Raw genomic sequence first — 15556 nt, forward strand, 5'->3', positions numbered from 1 at the left:
GCAAAGTGGAGAGACAGCTGGTGAAGGCAAAGGAAATGGCATCTGGTGAGTTGTATGAGAGGTTGGACACTAAGGAAGGAAAAAAGGACTTGTACCGATTGGCTAGACGGAGGGACCAAACTGGGAAGGATGTGCAGCAGGTTAGGGTGATCAAGGATAGAGATGGAAATGTACTGACAAGCGAGGAGAGTGTGCTGAGAAGGTGGAAGGAGCACTTTGAGGGGCTGATGAATGAAGAAAATGAGAAAGAGAGAAAAGGGTGGATGATGTGGGGATCATGAATCAGGAAGTGCAATGGATTAGCAAGGAGGAAGTGAGGGCAGCTATGAAGAGGATGAACAGTGGAAAGGCAGTTGGTCCTGATGACATACCTGTGGAGGTATGGAGGTGTTTAGGAGAGATGGCAGTGGAGTTTTTAAATAGATTTTTTACCACACTCTTGGAAAGTGAGAGGATGCCTGAGCAGTGGAGAAGAAGCATACTGGTACCGATTTTCAAGAATAAGGGGGATGTGCAGAACTGTAGTAACTACAGAGGTATAAAGTTGATCAGCCACAGCATGAAGATATGGGAAAGAGTAATAGAAGCTAGGTTAAGAGGAGAGGTGATGATCAGCGAGCAGCAGTATGGTTTCATGCCACGAAAGAGCACCACAGATGTGATGTTTGCTTTGAGAATGTTGATTGCTAAGGAAAGAGAAGGCCAGAAGGAGTTACATTGTGTCTTTGTAGCTTTAGAGAAAGCATACGACAGGGTGCCGAAAGAGGAGGTGTGGTATTGTATGAGGAAGTCGGGAGTGGCAGAGAAGTATTTTGGAGTGGTGCGGGATATGTATGAGGGAAGTGTGACAGCGGTGAGGTGCGCGGTTGGAATGACAGATGGGTTCAAGGTTGAGGTGGGATTACATCAAGGATCGGCTCTGAGCCTTTTCTTGTTTGCAATGGTGATGGACAGATTGACGGATGAGATCAGGCAGGAGTCTCTGTGGACTATGATGTTCGCAGATGACATTGTGATCTCTAATGAGGGCGCAGGTTGAGGAGAGCCTGGAGAGGTGGAGGTATGCACTGGAAGAGAAGAGGAATGACAGTCAGTAGGAGCAAGACGGAATACCTATGCATGAACGAGAGGGAGGACAGCGGAATGGTGAGGATACAAGGAGTAGAGGCGACGAAAGTGGATGAGTTGAAATACTTGAGGTCAACTGTCTTGATGCATGCTCAATAATCCAGGAAAGGAAATCACAGGAAGTTGAATCAGTTCATCTGGACACAACTATTATTGAGAGAAATGTTTCATCACTCATGTAAATTACGTCTTCAATCTCAACCGACAGCAGGGATCCAAACCCTTATAAACAGCACCATTGCTAATGACTGAAACCAATGATTGGTTTCATATATAAACTGCTGTGAACATAGAGTTACAATTGCCATTTGTACTATTCACAGATGATTTGGGAATAGTTGCAATTATAGCATTGTAAAATGGAAGATGGTGACAGATATACTTCCCCCCCCCCCCAATTGGTTCAGAGATGGTCGGTCCCTCTGCACATAGATGGACTCTTTGACTCACTGATCAAACCACCAATCCTCCCTATCGAGGATGTGCCCATCTTTGGTTTTGGCCATTATGCAGCCGTGCTGCTTATAAGGGTGGGAATACCTGCAGTCGGTTGAGACTGAAGAAGTCACTTACATGAGTGGTGAAACATTTCTCCCAATTAACTTTGTACCAAGATGAACTGATTCAACTTTCTGTGACTTGGGGTCAACTGTTCAAAGTAACAGAGTGTGGAAGAGAGGTGAAGAAGAGAGTGCAGGCAGGGTGGAGTGGGTGGAGTAGAGTGTCAGGAGTGATTTGTGACAGAAGGGTACCAGCAAGAGTTAAAGGGAAGGTTTACAAGATGGTAGTGAGACCAGCTATGTTATATGGTTTGGAGATGGTGGTGCTGATGAAAAGACAGGAGGCTGGAGGTGGCAGAGTTGAAGATGCTAAGATTTTCATTGGGCGTGATGAAGAAGGACAGGATTATGAACAAGTATATTAGAGGGACAGCTCAGGTTGGACGGTTTGGAGACAAAGCAAGAGAGACAAGATTGAGATGGTTTGGACATGTGTGGAGGAGAGATAGTGGTATATAGGGAGAAGAGTGCTGGAGATGGAGCTGCCAGGCAAGAGGAAAAGAGGAAAACCAAAAAGGAGGTGTATGGATGTGATGAGGGAGGACATGCAGCTGGTTAACATGACAGAGGAAGATGCAGAGGACAAGAAGAGATGGAAACTACTACTAGTAGTAGTAGTAGTAGTTAGGATGAGTCACAGTGCTCAGGACAAATTGTAGATAGATAGACAGATAGATAGATGGGTATTGACTACTACAGCATAGGAACTGCTCGTCTGATTTGGCCCCTTTTTGTCTCTTGGGGCCGATAATTGGGATAGATTTCCGATAACACGTCACGATCCTGCTGAAGATCTACACCTGGATTTGTAAGAGCCTATCGACCCAAAGCCTGAAGTGACGCCGAGAATCTGCTTCATGACTTTGCTCACATGCCAAAATGAATTTCACAGATTCCATCTCGGGGCCCACGGGAAGCACCGCACAACCCCACGACTGACCCCTGCTGCACCGCGGCTCAAGAGGCGGTGGCACAGAAAGTGTTGACATGGAAGAGACCAAAGCAGGGGAAACATCAGGGTGGCACAGCAATTTGATCACGCGACAACCCGTGGACTGAATTCATAATCATCTCTTCAACAAATGTGCCCACGTCTTCGTTTCTAGGTTAAAAATCCATCTGTCTCCAGGACTGCATATCATCCTGGGAAAAACAAACAAACAAACAAACAAAAACAAAACAAAAAATTGAGCACATCACTGCTCTTCTGTTCTTGCGGGGTATTCAATAAAGAAATGACCCTGCTATCCATGCCCTGTGTGCAAATGGCAAAGTCTCTGTTCTTACGTGGAAAATTCACTAATCAGATCAAGTGGTGTAAGAGTTTAGCATCTGTGCGGGCCTCCGTTATTGCCACAGTGGCCGTGGCTAAACCTTGGCATCAAAAATAATTTAAAAAAAGAGTTTAAAATCACAGTGGTGGGGAAACAACAGAGTAAGAGAGGCGGTGTGGGTGTTGGCTTTGATTATCCTATGAATTATTAAAATCCCTTCAGGAGGGTATGTGCTCGTGTGTATATGTATGTGAGAGGGGGCTAATGTTACACTCATTTATGGAAATGTCCTCTGACGTGCATTAAAACTTCTAGATTTGCATTTTAAATGACTTCAAGAGTTTTATTTCAGTAGAAATCTCTGTAGGAAAAACACATGACTTGGGCAAATGGGAAAAAAAAGCTTTAATCTGACCTACTATAAGCCCGACCCAAAGTCTTGACTCCATTATTATTATTTTTCCCTCCCCAATTGTACTTGGCCAATTACCCCACTCTTCCGAGCCATCCCGGTTGCTGCTCCACCCCCTCTGCCGATCCAGGGAGGGCTGCAGACTACCACATGCCTCCTCAGATACATGTGGAGTCGCCAGCCGCTTCTTTTCACCTGACAGTGAGGAGTTTCGGCAGGGGGGCGTAGCGCGTCCCCCTAGTGCAGCGACCAGGACAACAGGGAATAAGCTGAAAGAAGAAGATTTGACTATTCTACCCAGCCGTATTTACCATCTCAGGGGGCTCTGGCCCTCAACATATAGCACACTGGCATGTCTGGTCAGTACTGCATCAGAACTGATACACAAAAACCATCCAAGTCAGATGTTGAGAGATTTTATGTTTCGGATAGGGCCGCTAATCTTCCCCACCGCAACCAAATACACCGATTACATAAGCTAATGCCTGATGTGTACTACAGCATGGTGGTGGAGGTGGTGGTGGGAGGGGTGTATTAGTTCCAGTCTCTAAACAAAACTAGTAAAGCTTTATGGAGTATGTGATTACTTTCAAGGTCATTTCTGAACCGTGGCCCGCCACCCAACAGGTTATGTGTTGATTTTATTTGGACTTATACATGAGTATGATGGTCATTTTCAGATGAAGAGGCTGGTGCACCGTACGGCATATACGGCAACTCAAATCAGAAGCTCTGTTCTCCATGCAGCCTTCACATGCTGTTCTTCAGATACAAAATGGGGGGTTAGTGTCACAAAAAACATCCTGTTTAATACTGTCCTGTGTTTTGAGGTATGACACGCAGTGGGTGGTGGAGCACGGAGACAAAGAGAGATTTGCTAGGACGAATTGAAGGGTAAAACAACCCAGAGAAAGGACACGAAATGGATTTAAAGACATACAAACACAGACATGCAGAGGGAAATACAGGAAGAAAAAAAAAGCTGATGAGCATTGAGACAGACAGGCTCAACTGTGGCAAAATCAACACTGAAAGTGATGCAAGTCAGTTAAAAGCCTACGCTCGCTTAAATCACTGTGGGGGAACGTTATCCGGTTAAGAGATTTTGCTCAGGCCTTTTTTTCCCCCCACCTCAGTCTTTCAGATTTACATTTGGGGATTATCTATCTGATAAAAAAAAAATCATGGGGAAGAATCAACATAATATGGTGGCATTGCATCGCCCTGGGTGTTTGAAAAGTGACTTCTCATTATCTGGTAACGTCCACCTCAAAATGGCTGCAAGTGACAGCTATGATGACAAGCGAGAGCCAAAGATGCTTTTATTTTGTTGGCTTTTTTTTGTATCCCCCCCCCCTTGTCATCAAGCTGTATGACCCGGATCCTCAGTACTGACGATAAACAGGATGTTTTCTTTATGGGTTGATGATTTCAGCTGTTGATGTGCTGAAACGACTGTCTGACTGGACTTTGCACCGTTGCTTTGATATGCCCTCCGTCAAACGTGTATAAATAAATGTTTTGTAGCCGTGCATTTAACCTACAGCAGCAAGGACTCTCAGCAGTGGAGGGACTGTCCTGTAACTGGACAGTCAAAGGCCAAACTCCTCGCAATAGCCCATATGCACATCAGTCTCCATGGACTCTCTGTGCCCTTGGACAAGGCCTGTTCCCTCTCTAAGCACAGGACTTCACCAAATCAGACTCCCTGCACATGCAGTGGACTTTCCAGAGACTCTTAAAAGGAAACAATCCCAGGTTTCAGGAACCAGGAACACTTTATTTGTCACTTATATATAACGAAATATAGTTTCCCCCAGCCCACAGCAGTGCAACACCAAGACAAAAACACATATCCAAACAACACAAGAACACATATATCAAACTACAAAAAAATCACTGTCCGAGAGAAGGAACACAGGATGACTGTCGGAACTGCCGGTCTGCATGGGCTAGCAGTTAGCTTAGCCTGCCTTGCTTCCGCGTCCTGTCAGACCGCCCCTTGGTGTTTCCTCCTTGGGTGCAGCTCCGGCAGGGCCATGGTCCCTGGGCCCACTGGACGCACAGACCAGGCTCCCCCAGCTGATCCAACGCCAGCTCGCCCAGCCAGACACCCTCGACACACCTCTCCGCACTCCACACGGTGGCATGAAAACACAGTCAAGGCTAGACGAGGCCGCCGCCAGACCGCCATGGTGTTATCGGAACTGCCGGTCTGCATGGGCTAGAAGTTAGCTTAGCCTGCCCCGGTTCCACGTCCTGTCAGACCGCTCTCGGTGTTACCTCTTCGGGCGCAGCTCCAGGCAGGGCCGTGGTCCCTGGGCCCACAGGATGCAGCAGACCAAGCTCTCCCAGCCGATCCAGTGCCAGCTCTCCCAGCCATCAAACGAAGACACAAACTTAGACGCAGACGTGGACAAAGACACTGCATGGACGGTACTGGGCGAAGCCACCATAAACGTAAGTTCGTGCCTCGATCTTTCCACACCGGTACCGGGTGAGGTCACTGCAAATGTGAATTCGGGCCGCCATCCACATTTTTTTTCGACATCTGTTTCCACATTATCTATCTCAATGCATATGTTGTTGGGACAACACTCCATTAGCAGTCATAATAATGAGCAGTCCCCTGTGTCTCAAATGGCACCACAATTGTGTCCAACAATGATGTGACTGTGAAACTTCCTGGTACTTCCTGGTTTGCCAATAGGCTGCATTGTATAAGAAAGTGCAGATAACAATACCACATACAGCTGTATAATGTAGCATAGTAATTCACATTTTCTTAGTGTTGATATGCACTTTCTTTTGCAACGCATTTTATCAGGGAACCAGGAAGTAAGTTTTCATGTTTGTGGATTTTTCTTTTTTTGGATTTTTTACCCCCTTTTTCTCTCCAATTGTATCCGGCCAATTACCCCACTCTTCTGAGCCTTCCTGGTCACTGCTCCACTCCCTCTGCCGACCTGGGGAGGGCTGCAGATTACCACATGCCTCCTCCAATAGTCACCAGCCGCTTCTTTTCACCTGACAGTGAGGAGTTTCACCAGGGGGGCGTAGCACGTGGGAGGATCATGCTATTCCCCCACGTTCCCCCTCCCCGAACAGGTGCCCCGACTGACCAGAGGCTTCCCACCCGCAGACACAGCCAATTGTGTCTGTGGGGATGCCCGACCAAGCTGAGGCAACACAGGGATTTGAACCAGGATCGCTGTGTTGACAGGCAACAGAATAGACCGCTACGCTACCCGGATGCCCCCATTTGTGAATTTTTCAGTGATGGTTCAGAGACACACAGAGGACTTCTCAGTATTATGGCTGCTAATTGGATGCTCTGCCTACAACACATAAAGAGATATTGTGAAAATGGTGATCGCTTCCCTATGAAAATTTACCTAAGAAAATGGCAACAAGCCAACTGGGAAGAGATTTTGAGTGGGCGGACAACCATGACATACCTGTGTAGAACAAAACTGTAGGCCTGAAACACAGTCTACATAAGGACACAAATGCAAATAACAATTAAAATCCAAGGCTTGGTTTTACATACTCAATGTGTGTCCACATATCCCTGTGGAAGCAATAAACCCAAGTCCTAAAGGAGGCGCTATGACAGTGTGAAAGACAGAAGGCCGAGGAGAGCAAAAATCAAAGAGGATAGATTCACGCTGTTGTTGAATGCTATAGCGCCCCTTGCTACAATGCTTGAGACTGCGGCTCGCCTGTTGTGTCACATTGAGAACTTCAGGTGAAACATTTCAGAACACAATAATGCGGGACATCAGCATTGCCTCGAAGCCTCTGTTTTCGCGTACCTGCTTAAGGTATATCGGACCATACCGGGCACAGACATTGGGCCTTGAAATCAGACAAACAACTTAAAACAAGTGAACCAATCTACAGGAACATGTGTCAAAACTACAATGAAAAAAAGCCTAGGGGCATATTTTGGGATACTCTACTGATATAGAATAGAATACACTTTATCTGTCATTTATACATACATACAATGAAATTTACTCCGCATTTTACCCATCCTAGCTGTGTAGCTAGGAGCAGTGGGCAGCCGCTATGAAGCACCCAGGGACCAACTCCAGTGATTCCTTCCTACTGCCTTGGCCAGGGGCGCAAGCAGGAGTATCAATCCCAACATGCATGTCTTTTTTTTTTTTTTTGATGGTGGGAGGATACCTGAGTCTCCGGAGTAAACCCATCCAGGCACGAGGAGAACATGCAAACTCCACACAGAAAGGACCTGGGACGGTCTGGGGTTCGAACTCAGGACCTTCTTGCTGTGAGGCAACAATGCTAACCACTGGGCCACCAGGAAGTTTGTCTCGTCACATGGCTAAATCCCAAGGAAGGTCAAGCAAAGGGTCAGCTACTGAACGGCATCTGTTAGAGCTTGAATGGATCCAGTGTTGTGTAGAAGGGCACGCAAGTGGGGCAGACTGTTGCAGTCGCAGGGGATTTGTCCCGGCTTCCTTAGATCTCCTTAACCAATACCCCATGCTGCTCCCCTTTGATTTGGCTTTAGACTGATCTTATTTGCCCTGGTTTCATCTCAGATAGTTTTGGCTTGCTGGTTATTTCCTTCCAAAGACCAAGATGAACAATCTCAAAAACGGTAAGTCTGCACGGAAGTCTTCTGTATACAGCACAAAGATTGTGGAACAGAGTCACACCATTGGAAGGCTTCGCCTCACACGTCATTCTGTCAAATGCAGTTTTTTTTTGGTTAAGTCACATCCTAAAATACAGACGTATGCACATTAAAACATATTAGTAGTCTTTTCATAAGGCGATCCAAAAGGAACTGAACCATGACCCAGTTTGAGTTCTGACCCACAGTAAGAATTGCCCATCAAATCTCAGTAGGAATTAAGATGTACAAAAATGGGCAACAGCAGCTAATTTATTCAAGACCCATTCCATTCACTTTAATTTATTCAAAATGTACTTGGTAAACATCTTCAACGTTAGATAAATCTATCAAACATACTTTTGATGATGTAAGCAAAAAAAAGAAAAAGAAAAAGGATTTTACCCACCAGCAATTTCATCCCATCCACCCGCGCTCCTGAGAAGTGAGTGCAGTTCTATTTTTTTTCCACAGCAGATCAGAGATTAACAAGTCTGACAGCAAGTCAAAGTCACTTTTTGTTCTGTTTTACTGTTTATGAAATAGCAAGGGCTGGCAAATTGGATGTTGTTAAACAACACGCTACCCGTATCAGAGACTAGCGAGTAGTGATGGAGTGGAAGATGTGGAAGCAGGGAGACTTTCAAGCTCGGCAGAAAAAACGACAGGTGGGACAAAACAAATGAAACCGATCGTTTATATCAAAATCTGTGACCTCAAAAAAACGGAACTGATTCCGCCGATTTGGAAAACATCATCGATCTACTTCTGGTTGTGGAAATGTTGATTGTTCAACATCTAATAAATTTGATTTTTAATTTCCCTAATATGAACTCTAGATTCGCCCTAACAACCTAAAATGCTGGAAAATTGTGTTTTTCAGTGGAACAGGCCTTCAGGTTGTCTATAATGTGTGGGCAGAGATGAATGGTTACTGGGTTTAATAAGACATGATACAACTTTACTGTCCTCTGAAATTTGCTTTGCCTCACAGCCGCCCTATTAGTCCATCAAAACGATGATGACCGTGATAGACTACACAAAAACATTGCGACAAACAATTGAATACACATCTGAATACACAGTGTACATATTGATAGCTGACTGACTTCGGTGCTGAAGAGGCAATGAACCGCCAATGGGTAGGATGGAGGGAATTCGAGGATGCTAAATTTTAATTCTCAACCTTCTGAAGCTGTCACGGGCCAAATTTAGCCATGCATGTGATGGCCTGGCGGCCTGTCTAGGGTGTCCCCCCCGCCTGCCGCCCAATGACTGCTGGGATAGGCTGCAGCACCCCGCGACCCTAAGCTGGACAAGTGGTTTGGATAATGGATGGATGGATGGATGGATGTTTGATGGAAGGTGCTTCAACAGGGGCGGTGGAAAAAAGTAAAGCTCTTACACTCTTCATTTTACTTTACAAGTAAAGCTGAGCCTTCATCTAGGGTGGCACACAGTTACAAGTACACCACAAGCTCATGTGTGATTGACAGGAAATGGCGATTAGCCAGGCAGATACAACTACAGATACAACATCTGTTGCTGCTCTTCCTGTGCACAGAAGCAGTAACGATCTCTCCTTCCTCCTACAGAACACAGAGAACTTCATCCCTCACTCCAAATTCATTGCACTATCTCTCTCTGTCTCCGTATCTCTCTCGCTCTCCCTCTCTCGCTCTCCCTCCGTGGGTGGTAATCAGTCAGCTTAGCGGTTCATCGCACTAAACACAATTAGCCCGGCCAGCCAGTGAGCCAATCAGAGCTCAGTAGAACACGCCGGGCGGCCAATAGCAGCGAGAAACACTGAGTCCCTCGTGACATGCTGACCTGCAGCATGTCGGTGAGCGTTGCTATGGGAACCCTACTGTACAGAGCGGTTCTGCAGAAATCCATTGGAGCGAGGGAGGAAGAGAGGGAGAGAGAGAGTAAAGAGGAGAGGTGAAAAAGCGAGGGAGGGAGAGAGGGAGGCAGGCAAACAGAGCGGTGGAAGGAAACAAACAGATGCAATAAGATAAAGGGGAGAGGCGTGTTTCCTTGAAATGTGGCTTCAGGTCGTGAATTTGTCGTGTGTGTGCTCACTGTGTGATAGTTGTATCTCTCTGTACACAACCCCTCTCTACTTCATATGCTTTAGATGAATGAGTTCTGATTTTCTGCTACGTATGTATGTATGTATGTATGTATGTATGTATGTATGTATGTATGTATGTATGTATGTATGTATGTATGTATGTATGTATGTATGTATGTATGTATGTATCTATCTAAGTACAGTATGTATACGTTTATGTAATATGTACAGTATAAGTATGTATCGACAGATGGATGGATGCACGGTGTATATGTATGTCTGTATGGATGGATGAATGGCTGATACATATAGTATTTGTGTATGTATGTCAGTCAATCAATTTTACTGAACATAAAAATATAAGCAATAAAAACAAATAAACAAACAAACAAAATCATCGGCAACATATAAGCAACAAATAAGCAACTCAAATAATACCGATCATGTTCAAAAGGGGTAAGAAGAAACTGAGAACTTTTCTAGTCCCACCCCCTTATACTATTTATGCAATGATAATAGATAATGTATATGATGTAGATTATAAAATATATATAGTATATATGATATAATGTGTATAATGTATATAATGTATGTGTGTACATGTGTATATCAAGTATTCATGGTTGGCCTTGGTTAAACTTTCTAAGAGTTTAGCACTGGATTAGACTGTTCAGTGTGAAAAGAGGCTAAATAACCACAGATATACTGTGTGAAAGAAGGTACTATATGAGGCTAAGAATAACCCTGGACTAAAAATGTTCAGTGTGATAAGCACACTTTCTTAGAGAAAGAAAGAGAGAGAGAGAGAGTGTGTGTTAAAGAGCGAGAGAGTGATTGAAAATTAGGGAGTTTATTCTACAGACAGATTATGATGGTGGCAGACACATAAGTACTCATCTGTTGGATTGTATTAGTCTGTTTTGCTCTAGTCTGCAGTATTACCAATTATTTTTCAGTTTGCACTTTTTCTTCAGATGGTGTAATCAAACACTGTCTCTATGAAAGTCATCGTCATAGATGAAGTTGTATGTCCTCATATAGGAGTCACACCACTTGGGCACCTTAAAAAGCACACATGATTAGGCTAACCTATGCAACATGAAGAATATACGGTTTCAGATACTCTACATAGATACTACATCATCTTAAAAGTGTCTTTTGTGCCATTTTTTTTTCACGACCAATTTCTCTTTCCTCTCTTTCAGTGCTCCATCTCATATAAGCCATCTTATATAGCATATTCTTTGCTTTAGCATACTCACACTGTCTGGTTATTACCAATATGGATCATAATAATCCCACTAAACCATAATCCACTTGTCTCTCAATTCTCTAACTACCCACCCATTCTCTCATATCTTTATCCTCCACCCATCCATCCATCCATCCATCATCCATACATTTACATTACATTACAATACAGTTATTTAGCCGACGCTTTTATTCAAGTGCGACTTACAATAAGTGCATTTAACATAGGAAATCAGGAGAACTACTAGTCATCAGAGGTCATAAGTGCATCTTCTCTCTAGACAAGCATCTTCTCTTTAAACGAGCATCTAAGAGCAAAACCAGTGCTAAAGTAAAAGCACAAGAAAGAGATTTTTTTTAAATGAGTGAATACAATAAGAGCTAAGAGCAAGTAACAGGGCAGTGTTACTTGCTAAGTATTTGCTTAGCAAGTACTACTTGCTAACACCCCCGTACATCCATCTATGCAATTATACAAAACTATTTATCTAATCATACAAAATCAATCCATCCATCCATATATACATACATACACACATTTACATGCAAAACTGTCTTTCTAGCCATCATATATAATCCATCCATCCATCCATCATCTATGCATCATACAAAACTATTTATCTAATCATACAAATCCATCCATCCATCCACTCATACACACATACATCTACATGCAAACCTGTCTTTCTAGCCATCATATATAATCCATCATCTATGCCTCATACAAAACTATTTATCTAATCATAAAAATCCATCCATCCATCCACTCATACACACATACATCTACATGCAAAACTGTCTTTCTAGCCATCATATATAATCCATCATCCATCCATCCATCATCTATCATCTATGCATCATACAAAACTATTTATCTAATCATACAACTCCATCTATCATCTATGCATCATACAAAACTATTTATCTAATCATACAAATCCATCCATCCATCTATCATCTATGCATCATACAAAACTATTTATCTAATCATACAAATCCATCCATCCTTCCATCCATCATCTATGCATCATACAAAACTATTTATTTAATCATACAAATTTATCCATCCATCCATCCATCCATCCATCCATCCATCCATCCATCCATGCATATATACATATACATGCATCTACATGCAAAACTGTCTTTCTGGCCATCATACATAATCCATCCGTCTATGCATCATACAAAACTATTTATCCAATCATATAAAATCCATCCATCCATGCATGCATACATACATCTACATGCAAAACTGTCTTTCTAGCCATCATACATCATACATAACTATCTAGTCATCATATATAATCCATCCATCCATCTAACTATTCATGGATGGACGGATAGATAGCCGGCCATGGTACATCCACCCAGCATTGCTTTTGTCCATCATCCAATCCATCCATTCATCCATCTGTACATCCTTCAGTTGGTGTATCCCTCTTTTCCTCCCATCTGTCAATTTATCCATCACACTGACTTCTCCCCTTTGTCCCAATTTATCCTCCAGTTGGTTTGCTCTGGGCAGACTACGGGGCTGCTCCAACTAGTGTGTGTGTGTGTGTGTGTGTGTGTGTGTGTGTGTGTGTGTGTTTGTACATCCGGAGATCTATGTTTTGTAAGGGCATGCTTGTTGCAGAGTTATGTAACATGGCTTCAGCTACGTGTTTGCCACTGTCAGTTCTTTGGCTCCACCTGCACACAAAGCCATGATAGGTGTGGCTGTTTGAGTGGATGTGTCTATATACGTGTGTATATGACTGTGGGCATGCTCCCGTGTGTGTATCCATATTTTTTGCTGTGTATTGGAGTATGTGAAGCTGTGTAATAAAAGTCTGAGGGACTGAAGTTGATCTCAGAGTGAAAGCGCTGAGCATCAGCTCCAAATGCTCTTTTATGACTTTTTGCTGAGTTATTTCCGAGTCGTATATGCAGCATTTTACTTGTAAGCACACAGATGAGAGCACATATTTCCTTAGCAGTGCCCTTTGTAACTGGTACCATTATAGCTGGAAGGAAAATGTGTGAATAATACCCATTAATTTCCCTCACAGTGCTGCAGCAGTGAGCTCACTCCAGATGCTGGTAGTAGTGTATTCATCTTAATGCTAATTTTACCCCATGCAGTGATAGTGAATAAAATAACAATTTTGTTTTGGTTTTTTTTTAATTGTTTTCCCACCTTTTTCTCCCCAGTTGTACTTGGCCAATTAATCCCCTCTGCCGATCTGGGGAGGGCTGCAGACTACCACATGCCTCCTCCGATACATGTGGAGTTGCCAGCCACTTCTTTTCACCTGACAGTGAGGAGTTTCACCAGGGGGACGTAGCGCGTGGGAGGATCATGCTATTCCCTCCAGTCCCCCCCCCCCAAACAGGCGCCCCAACCGACCAGAGAAGGCGATAGTGTAGCAACCAGGACAGATACCCATATCCGGCTTCCCACCCGCAGACACGGCCAATTGTGTCTGTAGGGATGCCTGACCGAGCCGGAGGTAACACGGGGATTCGAACCAGCGATCCCCATGTTGGTAGGCAACAGAATAGACCGCCACGCCACCCAGACACCCTTGTAGTACTTATTTTACAGAAAAACACTTAAATTGGTCTAGGTGTCCTTATAATAGTAAAATGGGAAATGCCACGGCCTTTTCAAAACTGAGAAGAACTTGGACCTGTTTTAAAGAAACGTAGGGATCTGCAAATCTCTAAGACTGCAGTCTGATGAGTTTTGCAGCACTACAGATGGACGGACATGGACGTTTCTCATTCTGGCAGATCGACTCATCAAAACACCGAGAGTCAAGACTGCTGTGTTGCTCGGGGCTCCTTGCACGGGCTCCGCTCTCCTCTTCCACCAACAGCATCCCTTAAAATCCCTGTTTTCCTTGTGAGCCACAGCACCTCCTGCAAGCCTTTCTGCAGATGAGGTGAGGAGGCAGAGAGAGAGAGAGAGAGAGAGAGAGAGAGAGAGAGAGAGAGAGAGAGAGACACTAGAGGTTTTGATTAGGAAAGACAGACAGAAAGAAGGCGAGTCAGAGAGGAAGAAACAGACGACGACAGACAGGTACCGTGACAGACCGAGGAAGAGAGAACGGGAGATAGAGCGATTAAACTGCAGACCCTGTCCTGAAGCAACCTTTCAACTTCTGTGTACGCATCTGTGTTTATACCTGTGTGTGTTTGTGTGTGTGTGTGTGTGTGGATAGGGTGCGGCGGTGGAAGGAATCACCCGAGAGGACCCCTGGATAGACTCCTCCTGCAACTTTCAGCACTGCAACCGACCTATTCACCTGTCAATCATTCTCCACTAACAGGTCTCCTCAGTCACAGATGACAGGTGTCAATCTCTTTCAAATATCACCACTAGATAGGTGCAATACTGGTCATAGACACACACACACATACACACACACACACACACACACACATGCAAGTACACACTTAAGCACGCATGAACACTCAACCGAACATGCTGCCTATAACTGCTTGTGTGTCAGCTTGAAGCGTGTGCATGCTTGCGTCCTGTGTACTTTCCAGCCCCTCCTCTTACCTCCATCCGAATAGGTCTCCGTGCCGTATCCGTCCTGCAGGCCGTTGTTCCACGTGCCCTCATACTTCCCGCTCGTCCCCGTGCTCTCCCGCACGCCGTAGCGTCCCTTAAAACCGTGGGTCCACTCGCCCTTGTACACCCAGCGGCCCTTGTTCTCCACGCCCACGCCGTGTCTCTTGCCCTGAGCCCAGGTGCCCTGGTAGGTGTTGCCGCTGGGCCACGTGTAGACTCCCAGCAGCTCGAAGCCGTGGGCCCAGGAGCCGCAGTACTCGCCCTGGCCCTTGGGTCCCGTGCAGATCCCATGGCCGTGCGCCTTGCCCTCCTCCCACCCGCCGCAGTATGACCCCCCATCGTCAAAGTTGAACCTGCCGCCAGTGGACATGCATGAAATAGGTCTTGGCAATTCCCTCGAAGCCTCGAAAAGAAAAAAAAAAGAAAAGAAAAAGTAAACAAAGAAAGAAAAAGGGGGGGGGGATTTTGCTGCTAAAATCGACCCATGGATCTGTGGGTGAGTTTTAAGGTGGAGGCGGGTGTCGAAGTCTCTGGTAAAAGAGCAGGTATTAAGGTTGAGGGGGTCGGGGGTGGGGGAGGGGGGGAGAGAGAAAAGGGAGAAAACTCCCAAACAAAACAAACGACGCGGCCTCTTGTCCTTCTCGGTTGAT

The 15556-nt window shown here is 44.8% G+C and overlaps 1 protein-coding gene across 2 annotated transcripts in view; it reads right to left on the reverse strand.

The window, feature by feature from the left end:
* The window catches only part of jph3b (junctophilin 3b), a 69433-nt gene extending 54157 nt beyond the window's left edge, over positions 1 to 15276 (reverse strand). For both annotated transcript variants that reach the window (XM_056282061.1, XM_056282059.1), the window contains exon 1: positions 14895 to 15276. In XM_056282061.1, coding sequence (XP_056138036.1) covers positions 14895 to 15276 — 382 coding nt within the window. The remainder of the gene's footprint in view (positions 1 to 14894) is intronic.
* Between the last annotated feature and the right edge of the window lie 280 nt (positions 15277 to 15556).

Source organism: Lampris incognitus, chromosome 6, assembly GCF_029633865.1.
Source record: "Lampris incognitus isolate fLamInc1 chromosome 6, fLamInc1.hap2, whole genome shotgun sequence".
NCBI lineage: Eukaryota > Metazoa > Chordata > Actinopteri > Lampriformes > Lampridae > Lampris > Lampris incognitus.